The 23,872-nt window shown below is 39.6% G+C and overlaps 1 protein-coding gene across 2 annotated transcripts in view; it reads left to right on the top strand.

Moving 5' to 3' along the window:
• Nucleotides 1–591: 591 nt before the first annotated feature.
• The window catches only part of STAG1 (STAG1 cohesin complex component), a 155,478-nt gene continuing 132,197 nt past the window's right edge, over nucleotides 592–23,872 (top strand). For both annotated transcript variants that reach the window (XM_009813638.2, XM_009813630.2), the window contains exons 1-3: nucleotides 592–676; nucleotides 7,424–7,526; nucleotides 17,988–18,152. In XM_009813638.2, coding sequence (XP_009811940.1) covers nucleotides 648–676; nucleotides 7,424–7,526; nucleotides 17,988–18,152 — 297 coding nt within the window. In that variant the 5' untranslated portion in view covers nucleotides 592–647. The remainder of the gene's footprint in view (nucleotides 677–7,423; nucleotides 7,527–17,987; nucleotides 18,153–23,872) is intronic.

Genomic DNA, 23,872 nt, shown 5'->3' with positions numbered 1-23,872 from the left:
TAAAGGGAATGTTATCAGGAGTATTATCTTTTACCGGTTTTGTTGTGCCTAAATCAAAACTTGTATGATTTTTAGGTGCAGATTTTTTGTGTTGATTTGAAACTAGGAAAGACTGTTTCTCACGAAACTAAACTTTTGTCATGCAAGTTTAGTCTATTGTATGACCAGAAAACAGACTGCTTAAATTTGGATCATCACATTCTCTGATTGCTTATGCTTATATATTTATCTTGTTTATTTAAATTTTCTCAGATATAGTTCTGCTTGTGGTTTTTGCATTAGAGTTACTGTAAACAAATACGGGAGGCAATGCAAAATAGTTTGTGTAATTAAAAAACCAAAAAGTAAAGTTGCCTAAAGAGAATTGTAAAAACTGAATGGAAGAATATGATTAAGCTGTCCTGGGGACATCCGTTGTAAATTTCATGTGGTTTAATAGTAATGATACTTCAAAATTGACCATTTCTGTTGACAGTGTTTTTTTATTCAATATATGACTGTTTTGGAATCACAACTAACAATTTTTTTCCTCTTTTTGCAGACTAGACTTCGACATTCTTTTCATGAAAGAGGTTTCCAAGTAGTTGTCTTATAATAACTTTGAGAAGAAGTTCTATGCAGCTCTTACTTTCAAGAGTGCTGCAAAAATGATTACTTCAGATTTGCCAGTGCTACAGTGAGTATATGTTTCTCTATATATTTGAAGTCTTCAGTGTTAAAAAGGTAGAAGTAAACAGAGAGGCGATCGTGAAGATAAGGCACAAGCTCGAGAGAAGTGCAGATCAGCGTGACTGAAAAACTCTGTAAAAAATGAAACGTATATAAAAAGAAGTATCTTTTAGATTTATGAAGATTTACCTTTGCTGTGAAAAGCGAAACAAGATATTTGCTACTTTTATGTTTCTGAGTGTTGTGAGATTTCAGAAATGTGAATGGGTTTTAGTCGTAATTGACCATATTTGTGTATTCCAGTTGCATGCTCTTTCTTACAATGAGCTCTATTTCTTGTGCAAAAAGCCTTTGGCCTCTGCAGTTGAAGAGACCAAGTGGCGTTAGCATGTTTTGATCTCATTGGGAAATATGAGTGGCTTATACAAATGGGAACATCACTGTACCGGGATAAAGTGAACTGTCGGAAAGAATAGGGTGGAAGTCTATGAGGAGAGGAGCTAGAGAGTAAATCAAGTAGAATTAAGAAAGGAATTTTTAGAAACAGGAGCAAAATGGAGCTTTATGTGATGTGTGGGGTTGACCTTGGCTGGCTGCCAGACACTCACCCGGCCGCTCCCTCACTCCCCTCCTCAACAGGACAGGGGAAGAGAGTAAGATAAAAAAAGCTGGTGGGCAAGATGAAGACAGGGAAATCACTTACCAGTCACTTACCTCAGGGGCAAAACAGACTCGACTTGGGAAAAATTAGATTAATTTATTGCCAGTTGAGTAAGATGTGGCTGATGGGGGGGAAACAGGCAAAAACTAAAACGTGTTCCCTCTCCCCCTGCCCAACTTCACCCCTTCCTTCCTGACCCCTCTACTCACACCCGCAGCCTGGGGCCCCGAGGGCTGCAGTGCGGATACCTGGGCTCCGCCGGGGAGTCTGTGCCGGGCGCTGGCAGCTCCTTCTCCCTCCTCCTGCTGCCCCTCAGGGCATTCGGCCCTTTCCCGCCAGATCCTCTGACCAGCCCGGCTGTGCCCTGCCCGGGGGCTGCCAGAACCGGCCAGAACCGGCTGTGCCCGGCGTGAGGCAGCCCCTTCCCTCCTCACAGAGCCCCCCCTGCTGCCACCGCCTTGCCACCTAGACCAAATACGTTCGGTAATCATCTAATGTTACGTTTTTTACTGGGAGTGAACATATGAAAATAGGAATTACGACAGGGTGTAAAAGAGCCTCAGTTTATCAAGGTTGAGCGATGTTCCAAAAGCAAGATTTCAGGTGCCCTTATTGAAGAACCTGAATGTTTGGACAATTGTAAAGTTATTTGTCTGACCTTAATAATAACATGCTCTGCATTGCAATTTTTTCTTATATTTTTAAACCCTCTTTTAAAAAAAAGTTAATTTCTGTGTGGGTGAGCAGACGGCTAAAGACGGGGTTGACACTGAGGGGGCAGCATCAGCCCTGGGGAGGCTCTGGTTAGCTTTGAGGGTAGTTGTGGAAAAAAAAATTCTCTGTTCATATTTTCCTGGATGTGCCACATTCAAGAAGTGAGAGTGTGCTTGTGGAATGTGCCAGGGACAAAAAGCTGGGAGATTCTGTCATGGCAACGGTGGGAAGGGGATATTCCCATTCCCAGTTCAAGAAGCTAGATGGCCTTAAGAACTGAATGAAATATCGTAGAGTTTAAAGGTTAAAAAGTGCATATTAATAGTTTCAGTAGCTCTGCACACCAGCTGAAAAACCTGAGGGACATTAAAGATACCGGCATGTTGTTTAATCAGAAGAAGAATCGTGAGCCACCAATACTATGAAACTTTAAAAAATGAAAGGATACATGTATGTTGTTTTTTCCAGTAGAGCTGGGAATCATTTAATGCCACTGTGCAAAGTGTTGGTGAGATGTCAGCATCAGTAGTGTATATAGTTTTCGTTGCTCGTAAACAAGATGATATCTTTTCTTTTTTTAAAAAAAAAAAATCAGCAGGATTTGCACATAAAGGTTTTGAGGCTCTCCTGAGGTCTCAGAACGTAAAGTCTAGTGTAGATGAGGTATCAAAGAAAGTGAACACCACTAATTCAGTAGGTCCCAACTAGACTTTCATCAGAAAGGAGTCTGGCTAAGGGTGAGAGAACCTGAAGCAATCTTCGGTTAGGGGTATTAGCTTCACCCATTTAGATTTGAGAAGCCGGAATCCAGTTCCACACAGAAAAAACCTTGGCTTTCTCTTTCTAGCTCTTAAATAAGCAGCTTTGAAGGATTATTATAACGTATCACTCCTATGCCTTATTTCTACTTTTTCATAACGTTTTCTAATCTTTTCAGCTACCCCTTTTAAACAAAGGGTCCTAAAGTCAATTTGATATATTAATGTACTTTGCTTAGGACCATATAAAATATTCCCTCCCAAATTCTTCTCTGTTGAAGGAACACGAAAGGAGAAATCTTTAATCTTTCTGGATTTATAGAAGTGGCTTCAGAATGCAGTGAAGGCAGGATTTTACTTATTGGTGTGTCAGATGTAGGGGAAGTATTTGACCGGGGTGACTGACTGTTATGAGTCTTCTGTCAATGGGGTGACTCATATTTGCTGTGAGGCATGTTCTTTAGATTTTGAAGATCAACCATGAGAGCTGATTCATCCATGATTCATGAGCCTGTGCATTTAGCCATTTTTCTTCATGAATGGTTTTCTTCACAAGGCTGAGTCTGGTGGTAGCAATTACTGAATTTATCTCTGCCAGAACCTTGAGCCACCTCAGCAACACCGATAAAAGCTTATAGAACCATTTTTATTTACAAAACCTGATATAGGAACATAGGTTTTTGGTGTGGTGTGGTTTTTAAGGGGGGGGGGCGGTATAAGCTCTATAGCTATGACTTTATGTAATAGTAGAAGGAAGGTAAATTTGTTTTGATTTGTTTTGCAGAGATGTGAAATTTACTGTGTCTATGGAAATATGTTCTTCACATGCATAACATGGCAAAGGGCTGCCCAGTAATCTGTTAATTCTTCATTACCATATGGTTAGTTTCAATGGGTAATTATTATAACTTTGGAATAATATCTGGAATTTTTAGGGAGGGATCCTGGAGTTACTGCAGGTTTTCCAGGATACTTTAGCCCCCACAGAGAACAGAAAGAAAAGCAGAGTAAATTTGAGCCCCTAAAAGGGGTTATCACGTTTCTGCTTTACTCTGCCCACCCCATCTTGAAGGTCTCCCACAGTCTGCCAAATTCTCTTATGTCTCTATTATGTCAAAGGTGTCTTAGAGAGGAAAGGTTTAGCCTTTGGCACTGCTGCCTCTCCTCTTCTTAGATGAAGCAGGTCTCCTTAGGGCCAGATTACTTTCCCTCCCAACAGCTTCAGGAAAGATAAATTGCGACTAAGCCTAAATTTTCCCCTCAGGTGACTAGTCACACACACGTAAAATAGGGATAGGATAATTCTGGTCTATTATGATGTGGATGACTGCCACTAGATAAATTACTTCCTAGCAGTTCTGCAAGATGTGTAGGGAATGAGGGAGATGGACGCTGGCCAGATGCTTTTCTCAATGAGTGTTAAAAACCTGACAGAACTGCAGGCAGTTAAGAGGTGCTTTACTCCTCCTCTGAGTTTAGAAATAAGAAAAGGGGCATGTGTGTGGGTACCCAGAGCAACTGTAAGGCCTTGACAGAAGCAAGAAGCACTACCTCCCAAACTGAAGGGACTCAGGGACGCAGTGGAAGGACCTTTTTGTGCAGGAGTTGCGTGATTCAGACAGAATTCTCTGCTGCTTGAAATGGTGTCTATTTTAATGTTAAATCAGCCAAGGACTGTAGATAGTCCTTGATCCTGTTGCCCTACTCCAAATAATGTAAGGATGGAAGGGAACTTACTTTCTGATGTTTTCCCCTTACTCCTTACATACTTCTATTCTTTGCCAGAAAGAAATCTCCTCTCTGCCTCACATATTGCTAGGGTGAAATTCATCTTGTTTTAAGTTAACATTTATATTTGAGCTGCTTGTCTACATCACCTTACCATCAATGGGGAGAAAAGAAAATTTATAAAACATAAACTGCCTGACCAATTTTGGATACTGACCCTAGCATGAGGTATGTCGCACCTTAAGATTTTGTTTTCTGCATTGTCTATGTCTCCAATTTAGATTAGATGAATCTCACCCTTAGTACTGATTTATTGAGCCTTTCCCAAAAGGTTTCCAGCAAACCACAGGAGTTTTACCAGAAAAATATTAGAGAAGCATGTTTATCAGGTTTAAGACAACAGTCTGTTTAAGACAATGAAGAGAATGTAGTTAATAATTAAACTGTTCCTTCCATATGCAGCGTTCTGAAGCAATTGAGATTTCCAGAACTAAATACACAAATCTCAGTAGGTTTTGCTAGACCCAGACAGAGGCTGTAGTGAAGTCAAGCTCTCTGTGCACTAGATGCATGCAAAATAGTAGTACAGTTTAGTTTATTTATATGGCTGTAGTGTTTCAAGGGATGTGTTTGAGCCTTTTGCCTAGGAATCTGGTTTTAATACAGAAAAATCTTTATCCTGATGATACTAGGGGTGTGGTTTTGTAAGCTAGCAAAGCTACAGCGTTTCCCCAGGAATGGGGCTATCGCTTAGACCGCACCATGCCTAAATTTTTTCCAGTAAGGATGGATCTGTGTAGACCAGAGAGAAGGTTTTTTTTTTTTCCTACAGAGAGCAAGAGAGAATGGCTTTAATTTCTCTACAGCAATAGAAAGCAGAAGATATTTGCATGGCATTCCTCACTTCTGTATGCAAAAGTTATTAAAAAAAAATACTGTCATTGTCAGGCAGTATGCATTTTTGTCAAATTGAGTTGGAGTGTGATGGCTGGTCTTTGAGTAAAGGCTGGATACATCCATCCACATAGGCATTGTTTTCAGATGTATTCACTGCATTGCTTTTCACTGGTGTGGCCCTATTTTACCAAATAATTTTGAAGTATGTCTAGGATATCTTTTATTTGGTTTTAGGCTTTTTAAAATTTTTTTTTTTTCCAAATTCATAGCTTGATACTGAGTTTTTCAAATTTCATATTTTATGAAGCAGAAAAGCTACTTCTCTTTAATTTTATCAGAACAAAACTGCATTTTCAGTATTTGTAGAGCTACTGTTTTACAAGTAGGGAACTCAAATGTACTCGAATACTGTTTTTTAATCTAGGGTTTTAATCTGGTTTTCTGGGGTGTGTGGAGTATTTAGAGATAATCCATTGAAGTTACTTTCAGAAAAGGAGATTTCTATATCTACTGCATTCTAGCTTTTTTAAAGGATTCTGTGGACCTCTTGGTGGTTTTGTGCTTGCAAATTGGAAGAGGTTGGAAAATAATGTCTTAATATTAGAAATTCATCATAATTGTGCAGAATTATTTGGGTTAGAGCAGACCTAGAACAATACAGTAGTTTCAGTAAAGAGAAGTATCAAAACGTTCTTGATTCTGATACAATGATGTTTGTATCTTTCTGCATTATTAAATAACTTTCTTCGTGGTACAGCAAATTTGTGAAGTATTCCTGATTTATTACACAAAATAAAAAAAAAACCAAACAACACAGTGTGGAAGATCTGTGTAGATCTTGGCTTGCTGAAGCTTCTCCATTTGTATAAACCAGATCACTAATGCTGCCCTTTATGTTTGAGGCTGTATAAAATAATGCAATGGGTCTGATTTTCACCTTACCCTTGCACAAATTTTACAGCAATTTAACTCCTTTTGCTTCAAGGAAATGGTACTGGATTTAAAGAAATCTCTGTTTAGAGCTAGACTTGACCCATCTTTGAGTAATCTAGGACATTATTACAGTTACTCTTTCATTTACAGAGATCTCATGCACAGGTGGTCTTGCAAACTAAAAATAAAGCACAGCAGTAACAGGTATGGTTTTGCATGTGGTCTGCTCTTGGGCAAAATCGAATGCCTCAGAAGATCAATTACAAGCCGAGTTTCTTCAAGCAGCCAGGTCTGTTTTGAAGGCAGAGAAGTACCTGTGCACCTGGCTTGTTGGGGAAGCAGAAATTGGGGTAATGTATTTTTCCTACTTCGTATGGTCTTAAGTCTAAAACAGGAATGGTTGAAAAATGATACTGTGGGCTTCTCTGCTAATAGTCGCTGAGCAATGTCAAGGTTCTTTCATTGTACAAGTGAAAACGTTCTTCTAACTGCAAGAATCATAAATGTCTTCAGGTCAAAGTGAGTTTTCTGGTTTGTGCCTCACAATCAGTGTTAATCCTCTCTTTATTAACAGCTGCACAATGCCGTTGTCTTCGAGTGTGACTAAAAACATGATTTAACCCTAGTGGGAACTTGTGTAACTGTTCTAATGATGTGATAGCTGGACTGGACTCCAGTTTGCTTTTTCATGGCCGTGAAAACAGCTCGGAAGTAGTTACTAAGAGTAAAAGGAATTGGTACTAGTGAATACATTGTGGGATGGATATATTGAGAATGCTCTTTAATATAGCCAGTTTTTGAAGTGTAATGTGGTTTCAAAAGAAGCTGTTAATTTAAATAACTTCCAGCCTATAAAAAGACATTCCAGCCCATAAAAAGGTAAGGCTTTTTGCCAGGGCTAACAATGCTTAGTTCCTTAGTTTGCAGAATAAATGTGGCAAGCCTTTTAATGCTGACTGTTTTTTTTTTTTTCTGGCTTAGGACTAAATATTTAATCAGTCAGTTATAGATTACTTGTTGATTTCAAATCATTTTAATTTATCTAGTGTTTTTCCCCCCTTAGGGATTCTACAAATGAAACTACTGCACATTCAGATGCTGGCAGTGAGCTTGAAGAAGCAGAAGTCAAAGGAAAAAGAAAAAGGGGCCGTCCTGGCAGGCCTCCAGTATGTGTAATTTAGTTTTATTTTGTTATGCACCTATTTAAAATTGACTACAAACTGTTTTTCATCTAATCATCTTGAGGTCACATAAATAGGCTTTTAATGAGCCCTATGTCAAACTTTATGAAGACTTGTAGTATGAAATATTTATCAGGCTGATATACAAACAATGTTTGGAGTGTTTAAAAAGGGACATAAAAATGAGCTCATAATAGCTATTATTTTTTCCTTCGCTAGCTACTTACATGAACATTACAATTTTGTTATTGTCATATTACAGCATTCTTCCAGACATGAGAATAATCTCAGTAAGCATGACCACTTTCTGTTTTGAAAGTTGTAATGGATTTTAAGTGACAAATGACATTTGAGCCATCCTTTTAGTAACTGATAATCTCTTAATGTGAACGGAAGAGTTGCAGCACCATATTAACTAAATGCCTCAGAAGATCTATTAACACATCTTAAAAATTCATGTAATTGACATACACTCTGTTCTACGTATGGATTGGGAGTTTCAACCTATTCTCTAGCGTAGTGCAGCAGACGATAGTGCTGTCTGCTGGATAAGATTTGCTCTTCAGTAGTTTTTGCCCGTTGCTGGCCCATGAATGGGAACATGCAGAAACAATTCTCTATTACACATAGTATTTAAGGAGGCTTTCTCTTTTATTTTAATTTATTTTATGAAATAATCAATTTATCGGAAAATACAGAAAAAGTTCTGTGTGTCATGTTGTCCTTCATTTTAGTTCTTCAGGGTCATCAGCTGTAGTTCTCTTGGTTATATCACTTGAAGTACGCACTGTGGAATAAGATATTTTTTGTGTGTGTGTGTTTGCTATTAATGGTTTTGATTCTCCTCATAGTGCTTGTCTATGAGTACACCCCCAGTATGAATGTGCTCTATATATCTATAGCACTAGTAGATTAAGATTTATTTATTTTTTACCCTAAGACCTTCCACCCTAAGTCTTAACTCCTTAAGCATGGGCTAGTGAGGCTGTAAGAATGGACAGAACCATGTGTTCCTCTCAAGCATGCTGGCCAAGCTGGAGCAAACTCCTCCTTTAGTATTGGTTTTCAATTTGCATGACAGTTGCTGGACTTACTTTGGGAGCCAACCCTGGGCTTTTCTGGGCACATTGTCTTCCTTTTTTGAAAGCTTTTCAACAGTGTTTCCTATGATGGCATAGATTCTTCATCGGATGGACAGATTTGCTCACAAACATGGAGCTTCTTTACAGGAAGCTTTAAAGAAGCATGTAAAGGGAACAGATCATCTACTGATATAACTTGTAAGCAAAGGGCAAAATCAGAAATTATCTTAAGAATATCTTATGAGTAAATCTATGAGTTTTGGCAGATCTAATAAAAAAAGAGGATGGTGCAATGTAATTACTAACCCAGAAGATTGTCAGAGGGTAGGAATTTAAGTTAAAGCAACACTAGTGGTATTTTGTACCCACCACACATTCACTGTAAAGGAAAGGTGAATGTTACAAAAGGTGTTTCTCATCCCTCTGTTTGAGCTTATTAGTAGCTACTGTGGGAATATTCGCTGAAGCACTCTACTTGTCCTGCTACCAAGTTTCTACGGCCGCAGTTGCTCATTATGCTTAACAACAACTCCAGGCTCATTAAGTGTACAAGATTGTAAAGTGATGAACATACAGAAGAAACGACCATTGCTTCATACATAAAATGATGGGCTGTGAGCTGACCGTTGCTGCTAAGGAGCAAGACCTCAGGGTTATCAGAGATGATTCCACGAAAGCGTTGTCTTAATGCTCAACAGAGGTCAAAAAAACCAAATCCAGTCTTAAAACTCTGAGGAAAAGAATAGAGAATAAAACAAATACTGTTTCTGTTATAAATCTGTGTTTGCCACAATTGGGAATACTTTGCACAATTCTGGCTTTGCTTCCCCTCCTGACTTCCACTCCAAAATCTTAAGAAGAGTGTATTAGGACTGGAAGAGGTTCAGAGAAGACAAACAATGATGGTCAGTCATGAAATCAGGCTGGGAGGGACCTCAGGCGGTCTCATTGCAACCTCAGGCTCGGAGCAGGATCTGACCACATTGCTCGGGGCTTTTCCAGTCTGGTCTTGAAAACCACCAAAGCTGGAGACTGCACAGCCTCTCTCAGCAACCGGTTTAATTTTATTTCGTGAAAAAATTCTCCCTTGTAGGGAATCGGAACCTCTCTTGCTTCAGTTCATGGCTACTGTCAGTTGTCCTTCCACTGTATGCCGCTGCAAAAAGCCTCGCTGGGGAAGTGTTCCCAGCCCCCCAACTACATTGGTAGCCCTCTGTTGTACTTGTTCTAGTTTATCAATACCTCTCTTGCGTTGAGAGGGCCAAAACTGGACACAGTATTCCAGATATGGGCTAAGAAGCACAGAGGAAAAGGGTATAATCACTTTCCTTGGTGTACTGCTATATTTCTGTTTGTACAGCCCACGGTGCTCATGGCCTTTGCTGCTCAGGCACATGGCTGTCTCCCATCCAGTTTGCTGTCTGCCAAGACGCTGAGGTCCTTTTCCACAGAGCTGTTCCCTGCCTAGCCGGTCTCCAGCCTGTGTTGGTGCAGGGATTTATTCCTCTGCCAGGGGCAGGTCTTTGCATTTGTCCATGTTGTATTTTGAGTATACTGTTAGCCCAGTCCTTCAGCATGTCAATAGCTGTCTTGCCCTTGATGTCATTAAGCGGTCTCCCTGCCAATTTGGTGTCATCTGCACGCTTGACAGGAGCACACTCTCTCTCTCACCTCTCACTCCCTCCAGCTATCTGATAAAGATGGGAAACTGGAACTGTTCCAGTTAGACTTCTGTCATACTCCTTCATCGCCAGTCTCCAGGTAGAGGATGATCCATTAGCCACTATGCTCTGAGCCCAACAGTTCAACCACTTGTCCCCTCATCTAGTTCTCTACCCTTCCAGATCACAACTTCCCAAGTTGGATACAAGAACATTGTGGGAGACTGTTGAAAACCTTGCTAAAGTCAAGATAAATGGCATCTATTGCTCCCCCCTCATCCACAAATTCAGTCATTTTGCTACAGTTTTTCTGATGACTTGACAAAACATGTGTGTTTGGATACACAATTAAATCCCGCCTTCATAATTGATACTGCAGCAACAGAACAGAATAAATAAGGTTCTTCTACAAAAAAATGACCATAAAGGAAAAAGCCACTCAGTGTCTAAGATTCTTGAGGAGAAATGCAAAGACCTTGGAAAGTCTAATCTGGGCAATTAAATTTATAACATGATTAGATATTAAAAGTCACGGACTTAGTAATTGAGGTATTGACTTTGCAAACATGGTATTTCACTTTCCCTCCTCCTCCACATTGCTCACCTATCCATGTTGCTAACCCATCCACTTCCCTCAGGTGAATTATCTGTTTTTTACAGGAGGTGCAGCTCTGACATTTCTCCCCCACTCTTCCATCTGCTAACATTATTTTTATTTCCTCCACAGGTACCACCTACCTTTACTCTCAGATGTGAAACAGATTAAAATATTTAGTTAAATTCAGAGCTGTTTTTCTTAAGTGATACTTGGCTTTGATGTTTTTCATTTCTGTTATAGAACTAAAGAAAGGTTTTTCTGCCCAAAGGCTCTTCTGTTTTTTGTGGGGTTTTTTTTCCCTAACTAAAATATTATGGTCTAGTAAGATTTGATCTCTCCTGCAAATGCTGATTTGCTTATGTCCTTAGGCCATCACAGCTACAGTGACACATCTGCCATAATCATATTGACCTCTTTTGGAAAGAGAGTTCACTCTTCTCTGCTATTTTGTCTAGCTGCATGGTTCTATTACAGACCTGCACGCAACGTACTCCATCAAATATATGTATGTACGTTTTTATTTTAAACAGGGTTCTGCTGTAGCGTTACACAATGGACTTGACCTTTTATCAGAAAGATAGACTTCTACTAGAGGATTTTCCAGACTTTTTTTCCAAGGAGAGACATTCCTCTTTGCAGATTTGAGACTTTTGTAAAGAGATGGTCCTCATTTGAAAATTTGCCATTTGTAGCAAATACCTCTTCAGTTCATAGAGAACCTGAATATTTTGGGGAACCCTCCCTTCCTGAAAATGCTGCTTTCCAAGTTGCCCCTCCACTTCTGTAAGAGACTATTCTAACGAGTATTTGACTGAGTAGTCTAGATAGTCAACTTGCAAAGAGATTTAAGTGCATTGGTCCTTCAGAATAACTCTCAGAATCTAACCTGATTGTCCTGAATTCACCGACCCTTGCTGTGAATTTAGCAGGAGTTGCACCGTGTCCTGTTCTAGGATTGACAATGGCTGGGGCTGGCTTCCCCCTTGCCCATGTCCGCTTCTAAACACTGAGCCTTGTAGACCAGATGCCTGTGGAACAACTGGCGAAGACGTGAATCCGTCCAGTCAGTGGGATATTTTGGCGCATGTATTTATGCGATACTGTATGTGAGCATACCACCTGGATATATATTTAGTGAATAGTGTGGGGTGTATTTAAGGAGTGCCAGTCCTCTGGTTGAAGCTGTTGAGTAACGTTGGCCAAAACTGCCTTTTTCTATGTGCTGCATTACTGAAATACACGGGTATGGATGTGCTCTCCTGTTCTAGGTAGGGAATTCGAAAGCCCGAGTGCTTATGATGCAATGCAGCTTTCACATTGGTGAGCTCGGGCTCAGATCAGTTATTTATCCATCCTTTTTTGTCTCCTCTCTTGGATCGGCGCTCTCTGTTCAATGTTGTTGGCATGCTTTATTTTAACCTACCTGGCCTTACCTTCCCAGGAGCTCAGAACAGCTTGGCTTAAACCTCAGCTGTTAGAGGTTGAGGGAGTGAGAGAGATCCCTGGCTGTATTTCAGCTTTGAAGTAGGAGTAGACAGATTAGCCTCTTTGACTCAGAGGACAAGAAGAAACATCAGTCTTTCTGTTCCAGAGGTGGCAATTCCGAGATCTCTGCTGGTGTCTCTCTCATCCCATGCTCAGGGTTGCAGCAAGCCTTTCTCCAGCACCTCTCCTTAGATTCTTCTATTAAGGCAAGATGGAACAAGGCACTTCTGATCCTTTTGTCCCCAGTGCAGATGATACAGTTTTGCTTTCAGGTCCTTTTGTATTGTTTGGTATGGAGGAGACAGCCCACAATACTTTATCTTTGCACTCATGTGAAATTTTAACTTTGCAGCAGACTCTTAGTCTTATTTAGTCTTGTAGCATGAATGTTAGATACTGCAGAGGACTGAGTTTTCCTTCTAGTTCCAAATCATACACATCCTGATTAATAGTAGGAAGGAATCCTCTTGGAAGAATTTCTTTTCATAGTAGTCGAGCTTTGTGGTTTGGCGTGACTTACATCAGTGTCCTGTTTCAGCTTGCTTGCCTGATATTTTAGGTCTGTCCCTTAAAACTGAAGCGAATAAGTCTTTCTGTAGTTCTGTGGAAATGCAGTGCACATACAGCCAGTGTGTGAAGACTTCTCCATCCCACCACTTGTAGCTTCCTGGTGGAGAAATCCTAATGGCATTAGAAATTTTCCTTTTAAACTTTTGATGGGATGGTCCTTGTATTTTTGGCAATCTAATCTATTCTTCATTTTTCTGTGGAAATAGTCTGGTTTTGGTAGCAATTGCCTCCGCTAGAAGAATAGAAGTGATTGAAGCATTTATAGCAGGCTCTTTTGATTCTTTAAGATCACTTTTAGAACTCTTGCTGAGTTTCAAAATACAGATGAAAAAAAGCAACACCTCCCCCCCCCCCCCCCCCCCAACACTGTCTGTTTTGGGATGTGCTACAGCTGAAGCAGCTTTGTACACACTGCCTGTTAGGGGGCCTGCATCTGTCTTTATTTGCAGGATGAGGCTTTTCACAGGGAGCACCTCATTTGTTTCTACGACAAAAAACATCCAAAGGACTGACCGTTTGAATCCAAGAACTTCTCCCTAGATAATCATGATGATGGTACGAAGTGTGCGTTAGCCTTCTTTTTTTAATCAGGATTCGTTCAGAAAGATCTCGGACATTATCGCTCTTCCACTTAACACGAGGTTATAATGCAGAGGCCTCTCAAGATGATGATGCCTTTGAGAGGCAAGTTCTTCTGTATTACTCAAGTGGAAGGTTAAAAAGCTTCTTCCAGCTAACTTGAGAAATGGGATATTGCTTTAAATTACTTTTGGTGTGAATGCACATAGAGGCCATCATCTAAGGCGGTGGGTTAGGTGGAGTTACTGACCTGTAACACTTTTACTGTCTTTATTTCTTTGTGAAGTGCATCAGATCAACTTGGGGAATGTTAATGGAAAATGTCAAGCCACTTTCACTTTTTTTTTTGCTAGTGTGTGAATTAGCTTTCACTGTATTACTTGATTTTACAAATGTGGGTCACTTTTTTTCTTCACAATCATTTTAAAGACATGGAAGAGAAAGTATTATCTAGCTAATTTATTACAAAATTCTCAGTTGTCATCATTTTAGTTTAATTACAGTCAAGGTAACCATTTTGTTTCCTGTTTGCCTTAGTTTAAGCCTTAAAGCAACAGGTAAGCTATGTGGTCATCAATATGACCATTTTAGAGTTGCTTCTGTGGCACATTGTGGAACTTCTGAATTTCCTGATGCTGATGTGTATAAATCCTCAGCTTTAGTTGCCAGTTGAATCTACTGCACAGATCTGAAAAATCTTTAGTAACTTCTGTTTTCATTTGGCAACTCAGTTCTTTGTGATGCCAGTACCAGTCCAACTGTCTGTCCTGGGTCTCGGAGTGAAAGCACAGATTTAACTGCTACAGGCTCACAGCTCCAAGCAGCACCTTTCTTGGTGTGTGATTAAAAAGCCTCACGCTTTCTTACCTTGTCATGCTTTTTTATCTCCCTCCCTCTGGTAGTCTTGATTCACCTCAGTGTCGGCTCTGCCATTGCAGCAGATGCCTGGATTATGGAAATCGTTACAAGGATTTATGAATACATTTAGATACATATTGCTAACCAGCTTGCCTTTTCCATGACTTTTCAGAGATCCCTCTCATAAACAGGAGAAAAGTAAGTTTTGAGTCTGGAAAATAATCAGTTCCTACCCACCTCAGTATTGTGCCAGACTGACACTTAAAGGAAAAGAAAAAACCCATGCATGACTGTCAATTTAAGGGGGCTTTAGGTAGAAGCAGGCAATTTCTGGCTGAAAGGGTGTAAAGGGGCAAGCAAAAACCGCAGTTGTTTTTCCTGTTAGGAAGCAGGGGTTCTATTTTTCCTGTATCTTGATCACCATTTGGTTGGATCCTCACAAGAGTAGGCTTGCTACAAATTCACTTTGTTTGATCTTATGAAACATCACATTTTACCTGTCAGTGATAGTCTGACAGGTTTACTGGAGCCACACCCATCCTTGGGCAGGGCTGTTTCTATGTGAAGGCTCTTCATGGTATTAAAGGATGGGGTTTTTTGTGTTGAGCCGAAGGACCACCCTTTCCTGTGAATGCAGGTGTCTCTTCTGGGATGCAGGGCTACCTCTGTTTGGCATCGTCAATGCCAAGCATAATTTTTAGATTTATCACTTGACTTTGCAACTTTACTTCCAAGAGCACCCTACCTTTGTAGATATTCTATGGATAGTCTCTGTTATGAAGGAGTCCTTTTTGTGTTTCTATGGATGTGCCAGTCCATGCTTTTCCTTCGCTTGCTTCAGTGGCGTTGGATGTCTCCATCCTGGGATAGGGTTACCTATTCAGCTTTGCCCTCGGAGGTAGGAACCTGTATGAAGCTCAGATCTGTCAAGATGGCCTGCAAAGTTTCTTGCTCTAAATTCAGGGACACTACATGCAAGTAATGTCTGACGACAGCATAGTAATATTGTATGTTAATGAATAAGATAATGCCAGTTCCTCACTTCTGTGCCTTGTGCTTGCAAAACTTTATAATTAGAGTACCAGGCAGTTTCTGGAGGACCTCCATATGACTTGCTTTCATATTTGCAGTCTGGAGGGGGACTGAGCTTGGGCTTCCTGTCAGATGCCTACAGGGTGGAAGTGCTCTGGAGTGGAAGTCTGGTGGACACCCTTCCTCTAGCGCCTCTCCACCTGAAGATAATGTTAATCCCTGCCTAACTCAGAAAGTTCTAGTTTTGGATTTTCTTCAGTTTCTCAGTGGAGGATCCTTTGTCTGTTTGTTTTGTCTCTTGAGGCAGGATTCAATACAGATCCTGCATCTGGATTTAGCTACCCCAGCTTAGATGCAGAACAGCTTTTGTAAGGGAAAGACTTGGTGTCTCCACTGTGAGAGATGTTCTCATTGTCAAAAGAAAATCTATACCAGAGAGAAACTTCATTCAAGCAGACTCCGTACTGTATCTGGTGTTAATTCAGGTTCAGGATATTGAGATATTTACTTGGGCTTGAAGAACCTGGCTTCGTCCAGTAATTCTGTCAAAAGTACATCTGTCGGTTATTTCTGTACCTCTTCTGAGACCACACTGGTGTTCTCACCCTTCTAATTCAAACTATGAGTCTTGGTCAAAGCACTCCCTTTCCCCAGGATACCTGACAAAAGTGGAGTTTAAACCGAGCATTTACATTGCTCATTTTGAGTGTGTGCGTGCTGGTCCATAGTACTCATGCCAGTGTAGGTGGCTTTTCTCATTGCTTTCCAGTAACAAGGTATCTTCGGGTGTGTGCATTTCATGTCCATCTCCTACTTGCTTTCCATTCATCCTTGCAGTGTTCAATGTCTCGCTTTGAATTACATGTTAAGAAAAACTGAGTATAGAGGGGGCTTGCGTTAGCTTCTGTGGAGGGCATCAACTTGCCTTCCTGCTTTTATTTAGAGGTACTTTTAGCTAGTTGAAGTGCTTATGGCTGACTGTCACCCAGACTGAATAAGCACATGGATTATATATCTCAAAAGAGTCAATTTATTTCTAATTCTTTGCCATTTTATTAAATAGTGATCATGTGTCTCCTTGGAGCTCAGTAGAGCTCAAACATTTCACGTATTGATAGCTTTCTTGCTGATAAAGGCAGCTTTGCACATGTTTAAAAACTCATTGAGGGAGAAAGCACATCCTTTTGATTGTAAGTGCAGATGTTATTCAAAAAACTTTTCACAGAGATTGTACTGTTATTTAAAGTTTTCCAGCTTGCATTTGTGTGCAAGTCCTTAATTGAATATTTGCAAGAGGCGGTTGCACTCTACCTTGCCTTTTTCTTTAGCTCTCTGGCCCCACCAGCAGTGATCCCTTTTAAACTAAGGGGAAAGCTAGACTGCAGGTCTGTCTTCTACCAGATCTCTTCCAGAAATTAGATCCTCTCCTCTGCAGGAAAATTCTTAATGTGTCTGCAATTGGAAGATGCAACCAAAAATGTTGACTTCGTGTTCTTTACTAAAAGCTTTAATAGAAACTGGCTGATAGTATACTCAAGTAAATGGTGCCATGAGGATATTGTCCTAAATGTAATCTTTGAGTTGCTTGCATGTTGTTTTCTTTAACATAATTCCTCAAAATAGCTTCATTGTTCTGTAGAAAACAGCAGCTTTTGCTTTTGTCTACCTCACAGTAGGGAGAAAGAATAAAATACGGAAGTAAGATCATAGCAGGAATCTTATGTTATTTTCCCCAGAAACTTTTTTTTTTTTCAGTAAGCATAATGTGACTTAAATTCAGAGCAAACTGTTCACTGGGTGACTTCTTACAAGGGGGATCTATACCACCTGATTGTAAGCTTGAGGAATCTAGAGAAAATTTACATTAAATAATTTAGATTCACAGGGAAAATGTTTTTACTCATAAAATTTTGAAGCAAGGGGCTATTATGATGGTCTGCTAAATCTGGCTGTATAAGTTTAGTGATTTAATTTGAGATGAGTTGAAGAGCTGACTCTTTATGTACACAGTTTCTTATAAAAGATGTATAAAAATAAAAATACAGAAAAATAATGTTAATATGACAAATGTATTTTTAATAACTTATTGTCTTCCAAAGGTCACTAGTTATTCTAAAAGTTTATTTTGTGTGCCAACATAAAATGCTTTTGCTGTCCTGTCTGTAATTTGCTACCATTTATCTAGTTCTAGTCATGTTGTCAACTATCTGTGTTGAATAAGCCTAAACTGGTGCTCCAATGTTGGGAATTCACCACTACTTACCTTGACGTGACAGTGGCTTTTAAGTTGTTCCTCAACAACTACTGATAAATCAAAATATATGTACCTGACTGGATAAAGCCCTAAGCAACCTGGTTGAATTTCATAGCTGACCCTGCTTTGAACAGGAGGTCAGGCTGGAGGCCTCCTGAGATCCTTTCCAGCCTGGCTTATTCTGTGATGCTTGTGTGTATATATGTGTGATACATGTGTGAGTGTATAAATATGTGTGGAATATTTATGTATAATTTATAAGGATACACTGAGTGATTTCAGATAGAGCTATAATCAATTTTCATTCTGCTGGTTTTCTTTGCCCAGTCTGCCACTAAGAAACCTCGGAAGTCTCCAGCAGACAAGGGTCGTTCTGAATCTGGAGCTAGAGGAGCAAGTCGTGGAAGAGCTAATGGCCACCCTCAGCAGAATGGAGAAGGGGACCCTGTCACTTTGTTTGAGGTGGTTAAGCTGGGGAAGAGTGCTATGCAGGTAAAATAACTAATTGTGTTACCCCTTCACAATTCAGTATATCCTGACTGTAGAAGTTCAGTCTAAGCTACACTTTTGTAAACAATTGTATTTTTTCATAACCTGTATTGGTCCAGTAGACTGCCTGTGTGTGATAAAGTAAGGGACAGAGTGTGCTTTCATTGAGTTGAGGACTGCCATATGTACTTCTGAAAGACAAGGCACAAATCAGAAAGTCTTGTATTTCAAATTCTCCATTACTTTGTTCATTCCAAATTGAAAATACATGTTGGTATTAAGCAGTCCATTAAAGAATATCCTGCAGTAAGTTTTATATGAGGAAAAAGTATATGATATTAGTGATGGATCCAAGGCTTTTTTGTTGTTTTTTTTTTCCCCCGAAATACCTGCTGACCAAAGCACTTTTGAGTACTTTGCACTGCAGCTGGCATTCTTCTTGCTGTCCCCACCACAGCAGCAGATGAAGGCTGAACTAGTTGCCTAGACTTCCTCTGTGTCTTAGGGGCAAAGATGGACACATCCTGAAAGCGAATTTTTCATTGTAAAATAAATAGTAACTAAGATAATTGTAGTGGATCGCCTCTGGAAGTGTTTCTTGCTCCTTTACGTTTTGATCAATTTCAGAGGTCTTACAGGATTTATTGGGCTAGTTGAGTCCCACCTCAAGAACCTCTATAGATGACTGTTTTTGCCAGTACTTGTATGCTTTCAGTAAGCTGCTGTGCTTCAGCTATTGTTTTTGGCACTCAAAGGAGAAACAATGGGCCTAAAACACCGTTCATCCGGTGCAGTGCAAAGCCAACAGTCCTTCCTATTAGAGGATTGTTTAAGCAAACCTCCTTTACTTTGCATTTCAACAAAACAGGACTCATGCAGTATCAGTTAGTTTGTTTTGACTTTGTGGTGCTAACTAAAATGAGAAAAATACAAATTAGGAAAATTAGGGGCCAAGTCCCATTTTCATTATTACTTTTAGTGTAGCTAAAAGCTAAGTCTAATTAACTCCCAAAAGAATCTAGTCTTCCAAATGAGTGAAAGCTGTTGAAAATTTTCTCTCAGTCTCAAATCTGTGGAGGGTCTGAGATGTAATTTTAGAGAAGTAATAAATAGGAAGAAAATGTGAGGTTTTTGTTATTTATAGTTGCTGTATTTACAGTTATTCAGGATTGACCCTTCTTTTCTAGCAGGTGAAGACAGAACAAATTTACTCCTAACAAAGCTACAGATTCCTTGTGCCTCTTCTTCCTACATGTTTTAAGTCAGGGCTTCCAACTTTGCTTGGTTTTCAACACTTCTTCAAATTTCGTTTTTGGCAGGATTTGAGGAAACATCTGGAGTCTATTTTCTGGTTTTACTGTGGTACAGAACATAGAATATGCTTTATGTAGTCTGTTTGTCTTAGAGTTATTGATATTTTTAGGAGCCAAATAAAAAGGAATGGGTGATTGCTTTGATATTTGATGACTCTGTGTGTGTGGAATTGACTTTGATGCATTTTGTCTATTTCAAAAGAGATGCCATCAGAAGTCTCCTGCAAATGAAATTCTAAAAAGAAATTGTCTACATATTTGTATTAAGAAACCTTTGGAATTCAAATACAAAGGAATTGTTTTGAGAAATTTGGTATTTGTATATGCATACATAGATGGGTGTGTGTCTGTATATTTGTGTATATATACATGTGCACCCACATGTTTAAAAGGCACCTAGCCTCCATATTTGAGGAAGAAGCAGACAGCACATTTTAAGCAGTGGAGAAATGATAAGCAAATAGTAAAGGAATAGGCAAGTTTATTTGAAGGCCTGGGGTGCAAACAGCCATAAATGACTTGAGCCATATTTAGGAGCATCAGTCCTAATTTCAAGAGTATGTGTCAATTTTAGAAATTTTGTCAGTATGGCCAATTTTCGGACAAGTGCCATATATTTGTATTTGTCAGAACCTATTATTTATCAATATTTAGTTCTTTCCCTGTAATATGAACCTACATTTTTCTGTAGCACTCTTAAGTTTGCTTCCAGCAATGAAAACACAGAAAAATTCAATTAATATATTCTGAGATTACATGGGAGTTTTACTTCATGTGCTTTCATTTCTGATCTATCTGCTCCTGCTGTTTGCTTTCAGGATTTATTTCAGTTGTTAGATTTTTCTGTCTTTGCATTGCCGACTCATGGAAGCCTGTAGCTGAATTAAATTCTCACTTCTAAGTTTGTCCTCTATTTTGGTTCTCATAGCAGGATTCATTTACTTATTCTCTTCAGGCTTATTGCTGTTTGGTTCTTCCAGGGAAACAAAGTTAGGTTAATATTTTGTATTTCAAGTATACATAACTTCAGAGCTGCTTGTTGCATATAAATCTTTGCCTCTATTATGAAGTGCTGGTTGTGTCAGTGTTAAGTCTCATTTGAACTCTATAAATCAATTTCATACCCACGTTAACTTGGTATTGGATTGTTGTCACTGTTTTTTAATTTGCTCTGTAACCTTTTGTACAGTTAGTTGCTTCAGAAGTTTTTCTGTTGGTGACTCTCTGTGTATGAACTGTGATGTGACCCGCTGTTCGTGTTTTCTGCGGGTACATTTTGTTAGTCCATTAAGACTGTTCATAGAGCATTTTTAGGCTCTACATTTTTTTTCTTAGGCAAACATGATACTCTTCTGCTTTTTGTCGTTTGTCTCTTTTTTTTTTTTTCCCCTTGAATATTTTATGGATGCAGCTATATGCACTATATTTCCCCACTCTAAACCTCTGTAGTCAGAATGGACTATGTCACCCTTTCTCATGTGCTAAACTGCCTGAATTTCAACTCCTGAATGAACGGTGGGGGTTCACTTCTCCAGCTGAGCCCCCAGCGCAGAGGCTGACTTGTAGCTTAAATCTTCACAGGCATTTCTGCCTTCATCTCTGACCCTGGTGGTGAAGTAGAGAGCGTGTGATGATCTCATGTTTTGTTTAGGCCTCAGCCTGAAAATTTCTCATAAGTTATGACTAATTAGCTGTAATGAAGTTTGTACTTCTGCGTTGGTCAAACCAAGCACAGAAGTGTTCTGCTTTCTTGTGTGCAGAGGGGGTTTGTGGCTCTCCCAAAACATCAGAGAGAATCATCAGTAATCGTAAGAGGTGTTCGATACCAAAACATGAACAGATCTATGCTCGATTCCTCTGTAATACTACGTGCGTTACCAGTTTAACCCTTAATTGATGTTAGCAGTTCACTACAGATTAGATGCTGATTTTGAAAAAAATTTTTGACCCCCCCTGTTTATGCTCAGCTAATAAAAGTAATCTTGGTGTCAGTTAGACATGGTTCAGAGTAAATATGGCTCCATTATATGCCAACAAGCATTTTAGGATATGTATCCAAAGAGAGCTTTCTAGTATGTTGAAATGGAATTTTTCATTGTGCCACCAGTACTTTTTTTGTTTCTCCAGAAATGAAGAATGTATGTGGTTCCTCACTGTTCTTGTCTGCACACCTTGGCACGCATTGCTTGTAGTCTTTGAGGTTCTCTCCCTGTTTGAGTAAAGCTGTATTTGTAGCACTGCTTACCCTGTCATGAGAAGTGTTCTTTGTTTCTTATGTTTCAGTTCCTCAGGTTTTTGTAGTCTTTGCACCTACTGGGCTCATGTTGGCAAGCTGTGACTTGTTCACAGTACTGCTCTGGCTAGAAAATTTGTGTGTCAGAGCAGGCACATCACAAGACCTTTTTTCCCCCTTCAGTTGCCTGTCTGAAAGGATTAAAAATCTTTCATTAATATTAAATGAAAATATTTCTGAAATTTTAACAATATTTTCAGTATTATTTTCAATATTGTACTGATTTTCAGTGTTTATCCACCTGTCTGTTGCAGACTGAGGTTAAAAATCAGTACATGCAAAAATAAAGGGTATGCCTCCCTTGTAATTACACATTTGAGCTGTTGGAAATAATAAGAAAGAGGTAAAGGAAACTCTGACCGCTTTCAGCAGTGCTCTTTTTTTGTTCTTTATGCACTAGCATTTTACTGGCATGGTTGCCAGTTCCTTTAATGAAAATTGTCAGGTTTGCATGATGTTTGGCATCAACATCTGTATCTGAAATTATTTTCTGACTGAAATTCCTTGTACCTCCTGTATCTTTTTCTGTCACTTTGAGATTTGATGATCTGTACAAGACATGCAAGATAGTCAGTTCTTCCAAAGACGTGTCTTTGTGTGTCTTGTTAATATGGCATATCCTATATAATTTCAGTAATTTTTTGTGTTTTCATAGCATTTAGGGCAGAAATAGACCATTATGGTCTGTATACTACCTCCCTGTACAGCTCAGGCCTGTATTAAGCCAACAGCTTCTTTTACAACCCTCATTTTTCTATAGTAATAGTAATATTAGTTTCAGTTAATTAGAAGTTAAGGTGGGCCAACCTTAGCAACTATAGAGGCAGAGCCAAAGTTTTGAACATCATTGTTCCCCCTCAGGTCTCACTGCAGTAGCTGCTCCCCTATCCTGGTGGTCACAGGTACCTTGGCCATTGCAGCAGGGAATTGGGCTGGTGAATATGGAGCTGGGGGGCACTGGCCGTGGAGGAGGCATCTGGTGCCCTGCCTGCCCCCCCAGATGCCCTGCCTGCCTCTCGAGAGCGAGGCTGCTCCGTGGGGGGGCTTCTCCCAGGGAAGGAAGTTGATAGTAGAGTGGGCCCTGGTGACTGCACAGCTTTGTTAGCTGGTTCCTAACGCATTCTGCATGGATTAAGCTTTGCTTTGCTTGCTTCTCTCAACTCCCTGGAATTTTATCTCACAGTTATTTTAGTCACATAATCATTATGCAATATAGATATTCCCAATGTTCCTTAGTCCTTCCAGTGGTTCTGGTTAGAAAGAATTGTTATGTGCCTGCTTTGATCTTGCATAAACTGAGGCTGCAGTTGAGCAGATTGGTCCCACCTTCTCCCACACCTACAGCTGACGTTTTTTACACCTTTCTTGTCTGTTTTGTAGTCACACAAAGAAATAGGTTTAATTAGAACGTGACACTTTGGATATTTTTCAGCTGGATCAGCTCCCTGATTCAGCTCATCTCTGGCAGTAGCTCAGATTTATTCTTGACTAGAATGATTGTATAACCATCACCATACCCACCTTATTTAGGAGGAATTGTGTTTTACATATATGCTTTTACATATATACTTGGGCTTAAAAACATCAGAGCAGCTGTAACTGGATCATACCAAAAGTCCAGTACCTTGTCTCTGACAATGGCAGTTAAGAAAGAGGATAAGAAGGCAAAAATATATTTTGAGGATTCTCCCTACCTCTGACTGTTTGGAGCTCAGGGTGAATGTGGTGTCTGTGTTTTCAGTAGCCTTAATGGCTTTCTGTTCCCTGAGTTTGTCTCTTCTCCCTACTAGAAGTCCTCTTTGCTGGATAGTGTCTCTGTCTCTGCCTCATCTATTTCTGGGAGTGAAGGTCTTTGAAGACTAACACTATGCAGACATATAATATTAAGTATTATCCATGTTTTTCGTGTTAAAGGCATGTTTTAGTTTAATTGTCCTTTGTTGTACTTTAACAATCCTGTATTCTCTGACTTGAAGGATGGGTAATAACTTTGGGTTTCCCTAAACTGCCTCAGAAACTCCTTAGGAGTTTAAGTATGCATTCTCTAAACTTAACAGGGTAAAATAACTGCGAGTATTATTGTAATTTAAACTAGTATTTAGTTTTCATATTGCTAG

Source organism: Gavia stellata, chromosome 11 (genome assembly GCF_030936135.1).
Source record: "Gavia stellata isolate bGavSte3 chromosome 11, bGavSte3.hap2, whole genome shotgun sequence".
NCBI classification, from domain to species: Eukaryota; Metazoa; Chordata; class Aves; order Gaviiformes; family Gaviidae; genus Gavia; species Gavia stellata.
This window is presented reverse-complemented; position numbering and strand designations above follow the sequence as displayed.